General features: G+C 45.8%; 1 protein-coding gene across 1 annotated transcript in view; it reads left to right on the top strand.

Annotated features, from left to right (window-relative positions):
• Nucleotide 1: 1 nt before the first annotated feature.
• LOC109314780 (nodal modulator 1) overlaps nucleotides 2-11,433 on the top strand; it is a gene marked incomplete at its 5' end in the record, with an annotated part of 38,293 nt that continues 26,861 nt past the window's right edge. Inside the window, 11 exons of the mRNA XM_019542113.1 lie at nucleotides 2-142; nucleotides 659-748; nucleotides 2,653-2,698; nucleotides 3,524-3,624; nucleotides 3,735-3,841; nucleotides 4,022-4,094; nucleotides 4,569-4,721; nucleotides 6,583-6,720; nucleotides 8,210-8,299; nucleotides 8,937-9,042; nucleotides 9,502-9,652. Coding sequence (XP_019397658.1) covers nucleotides 2-142; nucleotides 659-748; nucleotides 2,653-2,698; nucleotides 3,524-3,624; nucleotides 3,735-3,841; nucleotides 4,022-4,094; nucleotides 4,569-4,721; nucleotides 6,583-6,720; nucleotides 8,210-8,299; nucleotides 8,937-9,042; nucleotides 9,502-9,652 — 1,196 coding nt within the window. The remainder of the gene's footprint in view (nucleotides 143-658; nucleotides 749-2,652; nucleotides 2,699-3,523; nucleotides 3,625-3,734; nucleotides 3,842-4,021; nucleotides 4,095-4,568; nucleotides 4,722-6,582; nucleotides 6,721-8,209; nucleotides 8,300-8,936; nucleotides 9,043-9,501; nucleotides 9,653-11,433) is intronic.

Genomic DNA, 11,433 nt, shown 5'->3' with positions numbered 1-11,433 from the left:
GGGCCGGGGCCGGGGTTGGGGCTGGGCGGCGGCGCTGTGGTGCGCGCTGTGCTGGGCGCTGGCGCGCGGCTCCGAGGACATCGTCGTGGGCTGCGGGGGCTTCGTCAAGTCCGACGTGGAGATCAACTACTCGCTCATCGAGGTGCGAGGGGGAGGGAGGGCTTGGATGGGCCCCGCTGGGTGTCGGGGAGGACAGGGCTCCGAGCCTGAGTCCGGCAAAAAGCTCCCGGGTTTGGGCGCAAGAGGCCTGGTGGATGGAGGTCATCGGGTAATTTGCCAGTTTAAAGTGAATGCATCAAACAAGCACTAAGACATTTCAGGCGAGCGCCCGTTGAATTCCGGTTGAAGCGTTAGCCTTCCCGATAGGGGGCGAGTGCTCGGTTGGGACCCCCCCACCATCTGCCCCCGCCCCAAATAGAGGGTTTCTGAAAATTTGCACCGGCTGGGGGGGTCTTCCAGCCACTGCGTGTCCTTGGGATGCTTGCCTCCGGTGCCGCCTTGCAAACATTGTCCTTACAAGGCCTGGCTTGGTCCCCCTGCTCTCCGCTCCACCCTGCACGGTGGATGTCCAGATCTGCTGAGAGTGCGGCCTGTTTCAGATTCGGTCACCCGGGAGCGGTTAATGAGATGGCTTCTCCTCTTGTTTTCTCTCTCGTAGATTAAGTTATATACGAAGCACGGGACTCTGAAATACCAAACAGACTGTGCCCCCAACAATGGCTACTTCATGATTCCCCTGTACGACAAGGTAAGGAGCTGCGCGCTGTGGGAATGTCCGCAGGACGCTGCCGTGATCGACTGCTTACCATTTGGTCCTGTTTGCCGAGTGAAGTCTGATTTGAACGCAGCATATCAAGGAGGACAGAGTAATTGCACACATGCATACAGACTGGGAAACAGCTCTGGCTAGCAGAGAAGGACCTAGGGCTGACAGTAGACCATAAGCTGAATATGAGCCCACAGTGTGCTCTTGTTACAGAAAAAGCCAACATCGTCCTGGGTCGTATTAAGAGGAGCGTCGTTTGCAAACCAAGGGAAGTGATTCTTCCACGCAGTTCAGCACTGGTGAGGCCTCCCTTGAAGTACTGTGTTCAGCTTTTGACCCCACACTTCAGAAAGGCCAGGGGCAGTTTAGGGTCAAAAGCAGAACACAGTATGCCAAGGGATGCCTCACCGGTGCTGAATTGTGTGGAAGAATCACTCCCCTTGGTTTGCAACTGTGCACAGGACAACAGAAATGATTAGGGGCTTGGGCAGCAAGATTTAGGATGAAAAGCTGAAAAGCATTAGGGTTATTTAGTCTGGAGAAGAAAAGACCAAGACAGGGGGATCTGCAAAGTCTTCATGTACGTGAAGTGAAGGGTGATTATAGAGAGAATGGAGATGGGTTTTTTGCTATGGCTGTAAGGGGCAAGACTAAGAGCAATGGCCTCAAGCCCAAGCAGAGATTTAGGTTGGAGATTAGGAGGAGCTTTCTGACAGTGAGGGTAGTCGAGCATTGAGACAGGCGACCTAGAGAAGCTGTGGAATCTCCATGCCTCGACATTTTCAAGAGCAGGTCGGACAGACGCTTGGCTGGGATGGTTAGGGATGATCCTGCCTTGATCAGGGGGCTGAATTAGATGACCTTGTAAGGTCCCTTCCAGCCCTACTTTCCTATGATCCTATGAGCAGCGTTCCCTCCAAGCTGTGTGGGATGTGCGGGTGCGTCTGGCAGCGCGGTATGAGTGCGGCTGCGCATGCCACACAGCTTGGAGGGAACGCTGCCTATGATCAGTGCATCATGATTTGCTTCCAATCTAAACGGAGTTTAATTCTTCTTAGTCCTGGTGTTTTATTCCTTGCTACCACGTATTATAATTTGATGTGACTTGACTTTTGCCATATGAGTATTTATTTGTATCATAGTAATCACGAGACTGGACTTTGCTTTGGTTGGTAGCGTAGAAATACAACTCAGGAAAATCCCTCTCGCAAAAAACGTAAAGGCTAAGTATGTGTAAATTGTAGTCATCTACTTACGACATGTAAAAGCATACTTGTTGTATAATAGCATAAGTTGCATCATAGCGCAGTGGAGAGGAATGTAAATAAAGGGACTACTTGAACGGATTCCAGACAATATTTTAAAAAGTTGTCTTAAGTATAAAAAATAATGATGGAGCATAAAGCTAATGTCTCAGTGTTATGATGCTGATTTATACTGGGAAGACTGATTCTTAAATTGAAATAAAATGGGTATTAGCTTGAAATATTCTTGTTTTGTTTGCTTTCAATTGGTTAACTACTGAATTGCCAGAATGCCTCCATCAGGCCTCTTCCTCTGAGTCCCCTCTGTAACCTGGAAGCTTTTTGCTTACCAATGCTTATGATGAGCTCTGTGTGGGTGGGATCTTAGCCCATGTGGAACCCCACAGATTTCCATGGGGCTGTCTTACAGCTCTTAGGGGTTAGATCACTGACGAAGTAGTCTACATCGAGAGAAGCAGTGGACTTACTATACTCAGGCACTCAGAGAACTTGGGGAAAACCTGCCTTGGCTTTTCAGTGTGTTCTTGTCTAGCCAAGCCATTGTATCTTTGTGCCCATTTTTTTCCTTTAAATTAGCAGATTCCATTTAAACCCAGGAATGTCTTTATTATCTTTTCCTAGGGGGATTTCATTCTTAAGATTGAACCTCCCCTAGGGTGGAGTTTTGGTAAGTACTCATTGTTCTTTGGCAAAACTGGCGCAGTACATGTGCTGCTCTTCCATTGCCTGCTTTGAAGAGGCTGTGATTTGTGGTTGGGGTGGAGAGGAGAAGAGAATGTCAGCTGAGTTTGGTATATTGACCAATATTAGTATGTCCTAGTCATGTTTTTTAATGTCGAAAACATGCTTTTTCCATGGCAAAAGCCATAATGGTAGCCCAGCGTGACCCAGACAAATTTGTGAACTGTAGGTTGAAGAATGACCATAGAAGATGGCATTGATGTTTTATTAGGTAAATTAATACATCCCATCTACCCCAGGATGGGAAAATGTGCCAAGCTATTTTACTTGTAGTTAGTTGAAGGAATAGAACGTGCTTGGTTGGGGAAGAAAAAAGCCCAGCAAGCTTGATTTTAATGTCTGAGAGGTGAACGTTTCCAAGACACAAATAGCTGACAAAATGAGGTGCGTCTTCCAGCCCTTCTCTAATCGGTACAACGTTTTCTTACATCTTATGACTTTATTATTCGGCCGTCTGTTTCTAAGAACCCTGTATGAACTTAAATGGATGCAACATTTCAGTATGTGTAATGAATGAATAAAACTTAACATACCAAATATGAGATTCAGTTACCCATCCTTAAGAAATCCTCCTTACCTGTTCATCTTGGGGGAATAACCTCTTCTTTCGTGGCCTTGTCTTTTTAACCTGGCAAGTGTTGGAAAGCAGATGTTATACTTAGTAACTGATTCAGTTATAGCTGAAGTATTTTGTTACCAATATAATGATATCATTTAAATATACAGTGTATTAATATAATTTTTTTTCCAGAACCAACTAGCGTGGACATCCATGTGGATGGTATTAATGACATTTGCACAAAAGGAGGTGATATTAACTTTGTGTTTACTGGGTTTTCTGTGAATGGAAAGGTTAGGCTTCTTTTTATACTTTTTCTAGATGTGCAGTATTAACATGAGAGATGTTTCCAAGTGGTATTATATTGCTTCTCTGCAAGTTACCTTTTTATTCATTTTGCCAGGTTCTCAGCAAAGGACAAATTTTGGGTCCTGCTGGTGTCCAGGTTGTACTGAGAAATGCTGGCAGTGATGTAAACATACAAGCTACTGTGACCCAAGCCGGAGGAAAGTGAGCATCTGTTTGTTTTTAGTTTATTCAACATTAGTAGGTTAGAAAGGGAAATACAATGAGTCATTGGGGATTATTGTGAATGATGACTTCATTTTGGGTTACTCTTAAATATTTCATGGTTATGAAAAACATTAAGAATGTTCCTGAAGAAAAATAATTTTGTTTCCTGTTTTACAGGTTTGCTTTCTTTAAAGTGCTGCCTGGAGAATATGAAATTTTTGCCTCACATCCCATCTGGGTATTGAAAGAGGTTAGTGCTCATAAAGCAGAAGCGACTGGGAGGTGGTTTTATTCCCCCTGTGCAATATTCATTCCCGTTAATAGGAAGTGAGTATCACAGGACATGATTTAATGAATCAAGTTTAGGTCAAGTGGAAGTTCCAAAAATCTTTGAAAGATATGGTAACAAGTTGCATGCCTGGAGTGTGTGTGTCCTCTTGCTAGTCTCATGCATTCTGCCTTTTAATTGAGATAACACAGGTACTTCCTAGGGACTGCTGCCTATTCTTAAAGCCACTCTTAAAGCAATTACCTGCTGTTTTTTCAGAGGCATCCCCTGTTTCCTTCTCTTTTGAATAATCCATGCACTCTCTCCTGCTGATGTTCATAAAGGAGTTATAATGTAGTTCATTATATGGGTAATTGCATGGTTGTCTTAGGCCTTGATGATTATGAATGGGGGCCTATTGTTCGGTTCTGAAACGTGCCTACTTTTGTATTTCAGGCAAACACAATGGTGCGAGTGACCAATTCCAATGCCTATGCTGCTGCCCCTCTGATTGTGGCTGGCTACAATGTTTCAGGTTCTGTACGGAGTGATGGTGAACCCATGAAAGGAGTCATGTTCCTCCTCTTCTCCTCCTCAGTCACCAAAGAGGTAGTGATGGATTAGAGAGACTTCCTTAGTATCGGGGTGTAAATGTAAAGGGTTTAACTGGGAGAGCACAGCAAAATCTTGCACTCAGTTCAGTGCTTATAAGGCAATGACTTGTGACCTCAAGTAGTTGATTTCAAAGTGTCAGAGGGTTCTTTTTGACAGCAAGGAGTAGAATGCTATTGATTTAATGAATATCAGAAACTCAACAGAGTATAGAGGGAGAGGGACACGTGGACTTCTGTTATCTGCTTAGCAGACCCAGCAGCTTCTATTGCCTCTAGTGGTCTGTAGGTGAAAGAGTTAATGGGAGCTATTGATGCTTTCTAGCCTAAGAGTATCTTCCATCTCAGCTCTGTTCATCATCTCTGAAGAAGCTGACAACATTGAAATGACTTGTTTCTCAAGCAGAAAGAATGGTTGGGAAGGAGAAGGGAGTTTGAGTAGAATAGACTATCTTGGCCTTGGGGGGAAATAGGGTGCTCAGAGCTTTAGGGAGAAGAGCAGATTGGGACACTGAGGGCCCTTGCCATAGAGAAAATTGGGGTGCATAGAGCACATGATGGATGGGAAAGTGGCCCATGAACCCAAGGATCTCCTGAAGCATCAGACACTGGTTTCTGTTGGGTTCAGGGTATCATGGCTGACAGACCAACTCTCGCTAGATAAATCTTAACTTTTGCTCTAGCATAGATCTAGGACCACTAACCTTAATCTCAGAATCCTGGTGTAGGGTGTGGTGGACTACACAAAGCCCCGAAAGAAGGAAACTCCTAGACAGGGATCCACAGGGATACACAAAGCCTTTTCCCTGAGGGAAATGGAGGCACTCACAATACTTGGCATGATGAGGGGCTGGGGGTTGGAAAGAGTTCTTAGAATAGTAAGAAGTGGCACATGAGGAGCTTGTGATAGAGAGGGGGGTGCAGTGAGCTGGTCCTACTGAAGCTATGGAAATATGAGCATCCTCTTACTTGTTTCGTGTCAAGAGCCTGATTGTACAAACCCTTGTCTCTGTGCTTGACTTTCTAGAGAGCCCGGCAGAGTTCCTTATGTGAGGAAAGGTCTGTCTGGGTATAAACGTTTTCAAAATTGAGGCCTAGATTTACAATATGCATATAACTGAGCAGGGGCATTTGATTGTCAGTCACAAGAAATGAGATGTTTTGTTAGATCTCAGTTTCAATAGAGCTTCAAAGGGTGAAGATTAAATCCTTGTATGATCTCAAAGATCACATTTTTCCAATTACCTTCCCTCTGTGCACAAAGCCCAGGTGTCAGCCCAAGGGATGACAATTCTTTATCAAGGTCCAAAAGACATATGGGGGGTTAGGGAGGAACTTTTGGCCCAATGCCATATAGCTGGGCATGCAAATGAGAACTTTTATCTCTAAGCATCAGACCCTGACTTCATTTTGGGTTAAGTCTCAGTAATTAAGTCTTACTTCTGTTGTAGCATGACTCTAGGAACACTAACCTTAAGTTCTTATTTTAAGTGCTTTTTGATCTTTAAAAATTGCCAATATCCAATGGCTGCCACACACTATTGGTTTATGAACATATGACCATCTGGGAGTCTCTGCTCTGGCTTAAAGTAACCCACTTCGGAGTGTAACAAATAATTACTGCGGAGGTGGCTAGTGCAACATTTGGATATCAAGGAAGCAATCAAGTTCAGTTTTCAAAATCTTGCTCCTTTAAACTTGCTTCCATGCAATTATTTTTACTGGGATTTATATATATAACATGAGCCTTGATTCTAAAGTCTCTCTTAACTCCTGGGAATTAGAAGGGGAAAAAAAACTTCGTCTTGGAGGAGAATGCTTAACATGAGAGAGAAGTAACACTGCTTCTCTCTGAATAGGATATTATGGGCTGCAACATTTCTCCCGTCGATGGGTTCCAAGTGAGAGATGAGTCTCTCTCCTACCTGTGCAATGTTATATCAAAGGAGGATGGATCTTTCACATTCCTCTCTTTACCAAGTGGAAAATACACTGTGGTAGGTACTTGCAAGGTTCATTGCTTGCTTGCACATGGACTACTTTTGAGTGTTTTGTTGTTCACATTCACAGTTTTATTGCTAAAGCAGTAATAGTGGTAGGTGTCTGCCCTAGATGGACTGGCTGGAAAAGAACTATGCCCAGTAAAATGTATGAGACTGAGGTAAGTGGGCGAGGTAGGACTGTGTGGGGAGGTTTCTGAGTTGCTGTTTATTAGCAAATAAGTGTCTAACCAAATAGCTCAGCCAATCCTAGAATCCCACCTGAAGTTTGTTTTAGACTGGAAAGCTGCAGGTAGCTGTTCATGGGTTGTGCCTTCAAGATCTTCCCTCACTGTATCCCTCTTTTGTTCATTTACAGCATTAAGTAAATATTTACATTCAGCCTGGGAAGTAAAGACTTTTTTTTTTTAGCCCATCTAATTAGATCTCTTGCTAGAGCTTTGAATACATTAGAGCAGGGCTGTCCTACTTCCAGGCATCTAGGAGCCACGTGCCACATAGGCCATGTACTCAAGGGCCACAGCCATGTGGGTGAGCTGCCTCCCCAGCTGACTTCTTAAGTGAGCTGCCCAGTGTCCCCTTTTGCCTTCCCCTACTGCTGTGTACAATCTCTCAGCTGCAGGTGCACCAGTGGGCAGTGCCCCCTCGGACCACCCTCCATCACAGGCAGCCTGGCTCCCCCTCAACCTACTGCGTGCGACCAGAAAGGGTGGGGGTGGGATGGAGATCTTCCTGTGCGTGTGGCATGCACAACTAGGAGAGTGAAGGAGCCAGGCTGTAGTGGAAACAGTCTGACTTCTTATGGCTGCTCAGATGGCACCTACTCCCCTCCTGGGCCACATGCACTGCCCACCTGGAGTGCTTGCAGGCTCTCTTCTTTGATATGCACAGAGCTCAGACAGTCCAGCCTGCTCCTTGCTGCTGTGGCAGGAGCAAATGAGGTAGAATGGAGGTCAGGAGGGAGAGTAGCTAACCCTTTGGGGGCCACATGAGGCCTGTGGATTGCCTCGTGGACAGCCCTGCACCAGAGTATTGTAGCTCTGTAATGCCTGGAAGTACTCCATGCATGCTTGCCTATAGCATTTTCCTGTGGTGCTCAGGCACCCATGGTGTTGTTGGGTTACTGTTGAGCAACAGCGTTGGTGTAAGGGAAATGCATATAATCCTCCCAGTGCAATCCAGAGCATTCCTGTGTGTTGATCAGTGAGGGTTTGGGCAATTCGTATCCCAAGTATTAAGCCCATTTCACAGATGGGTAAAGCAAGATGAAATAGGTTGAGTGATTCAGTACTGCTATTATTCCTTCCTTCTGAGGTATATTTTCCAGCAAGCTTCTGACCCCTGGGAATCTTTTGCTTTAGAAACAAAACAGGTAGCAGCTCTGGGAATGTTGTGCAGGATATGTTTGTCAAAGGTTCAAGGTGAAACACAACACTTTGGTTATACACCAGCTACTTGGGAGTCAAAGAAATGCCTCTTCTTCCAGGTACCATTCTACAGGGGGGAGAGAATTACCTTTGACGTTGCTCCATCTAGATTGGACTTTGCTGTAGAGCATGACAGTTTACAAATTGAGGTAAGAAGTCATTGCAGGAATTTAAAGACAAACTTGTATGTGAATATATTCCTGTGAAAATGGAATTAATTGTACTGGAAGGCGGGCTTGAGAGGCAAAGATTTTCTTCATAATGAGGTCTAAGCTAATTCATAACCCCTGCTCAAGTAAATTCCACATTATGGGGAGTTTTGGGCATTGTGCTACTGTGATGGTGGTGTGATGTTTTGATATGTTAGGCAACTTTTACTAGAGAAAGGAAAAATAAGGGAAACAGCTTGCAGTTGCTTGGCTTTTCCTGGGCTTGTAAATGGACAGTGACCTCCTTGGTTATGTAGATTGTTTGGGAGCTGTCTTTATGCTTTGTAGAACCTTGAGTAAAATGGTGTCATGGTCCCAGACTGAAGGTGTTTGTGTTGAAATAATACAAATGAATTGAGAGTTTCCCTGGCTCCTATAGCTACTGAGACAGACTGCCTCAATTTTTACCTGAAATTACCAAGCCAAGTGTGTTGGATGTAAAAAGATTAATGGAAATTTCCCTTATAAATTTTCATCAAAAGTATTTCTTGCTGCACGCCACGCCACACCACTGTTGTGCAGCCCAGTGCTTTCACAAGTTGGATACTAATGATCTGTTTCCTCCCACCAACCACAGCCTGTTTTCCACGTAATGGGCTTCTCTGTCACGGGCAGAGTGTTGAATGGCCCTGAAGGAGAAGGAGTTGCTGATGCTACAGTAACCCTGAACAATCAAATTAAAGGTAAGCAGTAGTTTTTTATTTTTTTATTTTTGGTGTTGTGGGAAAGTCTAAAGCAAGACTGAAATGTAGAAATAGGGCTTGAGCCTGAACTAATGGCTCATGGGAATAAGCTGCTTTCACTGGGGTTTATTTGGCAAGTTCAAGAGGCTTTCAAGTCATTGGATTAAATTTCCATTTCCAGTCTGTCTAGATGAGAACAAAAGAGTGGAAGTGTTCCATTGTTTTGCTTTACAAAGCTTTGTCATAATTTCTTTCAGAAACTTACTAAACCAAGGATGGTGCTGTAAGACACAGAACCAAAAGTTACTCTGGAAAGAAACCATTAGTGGTGTCCTGCTACGCCATGTTAGTCAAAAGTAGCCTGGAACTTTGGGTGGTTTCTAAAATTTCATTGACCTTGGCAGTGATATGTGCTTAACACACTCTTGTTTTTTTCACTATCATCTCTGTTTGTTGTAGTAAAAACAAAGGCCGATGGCTCTTTCCGCCTTGAGAACATAACAACAGGCACATACACCATTCACGCCCAGAAGGAGCACCTCTTCTTCGACACCGTTACAGTGAAAATTGCACCAAACACCCCTCAGCTAGCAGACATTATAGCAACAGGGTAAGTGCCCTTTTATGAGGAGAAGGGGGAACTGTTTCAAAGTATTAATGGGTAGGTTTAGATTTCCAGAGTTATAAGTGCATGTTATCTGTAGCACAAGAAACAGGGCTCCTCAACAATTCTGCACTTAGACTTACACACTTGGGTGCCAGGAATCAAGTGTCACTTGTGGAATTCACGGAAGATAGGACAATGTGCAGTGATAGGGTTTACTTATCCAACTGAGTTCTCCCAATATTTTGCCTGAGAATAGTGTTTTAACGTAGGCCCTTTTGCAGGTGGAGAATCTCTAGACTCTGGAGCACACAAGTGGTAAATGATGTGGCTCTGGTTACACAAGAGCTCAGAAAAGAGCAGAGGCATCCAGTAGGTAGTCCTGTGCTTCATATGTGACCATTAGGCCTGTGCAAAGTGGCAAGTATTCAATTTGGATTCAGCTGATTTAGAGGGACAGTGATTTGAATCACTGTCCTGATTTGGATCTGAAGATTTGGGGGCAATTTGGAGATCTGGCCATAGACTAAACAGGCAGCAGTCCTTGAGGATGCCAGACACTGCTGCCTTCAGCTGGTGGCCGGAGGGGGGAGGGAAGGGGTATGGGGGAACAGATCAATGCCCCCACAGCGAGGGAAGGTCTGGGGGTGGGGCTGGGACAAGCTGCCCAGCTAGGTCATGGGGTAGGGCGCAGGACTTGGGGAGGGGAGCTCCCACCATTGCGCACCACTGGTCCGGGAATGCATGGGAGCGGGCGTGTGCCCCTGGATCTGCATGGGGCAGGCTGGGCCAGGCTGCGCTCCAGATGGGCAACAAAAAGCTCTGGGAGCGGATGCTGTGCCCTCCCGCCGCTCGCTCAGCCTCCCTGTGTGTCCCAGACAAGCTATGGCTTTGCCCCAGCTGGGCAAGCAGCGGCAGGGCATGGGGGCAGGCGTGCACACCTAGATTGGAGCGAGGCTGGCAGCAGGGGCTATGGGGAATTTTAGGGTGGCTGCAGCCCTCCTATAGTCTCCACTCCATTGCACTCTGCGGAGCGAGCAGAACCAGGGCTGCGCTCCAGACTGCGGGTGGACCTAGCTGCCCAGGGTGCAGCCCTGCGTCCACCCACACCACAGAGCACAGCTCAGCAGTGGGCTGCTGGGGCTAGCCTCCCAGAGTGCAGCCTGGCTCAGCGTACCCCACACAGATCTAGGGGCACATGCCCACTTCCATGCTCTCTTGAACTGATGGCGCACGGCGGCGTGCAGTGGCGGGAGCCCTCTTCCCCAAGTCCTGCACCTCCCTGCCCTGGCTGGGCAGCTTGTCCCAGCCGCAGCCCCAGTCTCTCCCTTGTTATGGGGGCATTGATCTGCACCCCACCCCCAACGCCCCTTCCCTCTGCCCACCACAACAGACTTAGCAGCTGGAGGCAGCTGTGTCCAGCATAGTCAAGGACTGCTGCCTGTTTAATTTATGGCTGAATATCGGAATTGGTGCTGAACCTTTTTCAAATTGATTCAGAGCTTTTAATGGGTCTCCCAATTTGATTCAGATTCGGAGATTCAGCTGCTGAATCGGGCCGAATCTCCTCCCAGTCGAATTGGCTAATGAAGCTTTGCACAGCTCTAGTGACCATCCTTTATTTTCATGATGGTTCTATAGTCAATCACATAAAAGTACAGCACGGTGCAGAACTCCTGTGATGTGGCTGGGTTTTTTTGGTTTTTTTTACTTCTGCTCTACTTTCAAGGTCAGACTTGTATACTAAAGCTCTAGACAGATGTAACAGTTGTATCAATATCAGAGCA

This window comes from Crocodylus porosus, unplaced genomic scaffold, assembly GCF_001723895.1.
Source record: "Crocodylus porosus isolate Cpor-Errol unplaced genomic scaffold, CroPor_comp1, whole genome shotgun sequence".
Lineage (NCBI taxonomy): Eukaryota > Metazoa > Chordata > Crocodylia > Crocodylidae > Crocodylus > Crocodylus porosus.
Note: the sequence above shows the minus strand (reverse complement) of the source record. Positions and strands in the feature narration are given on the sequence as shown.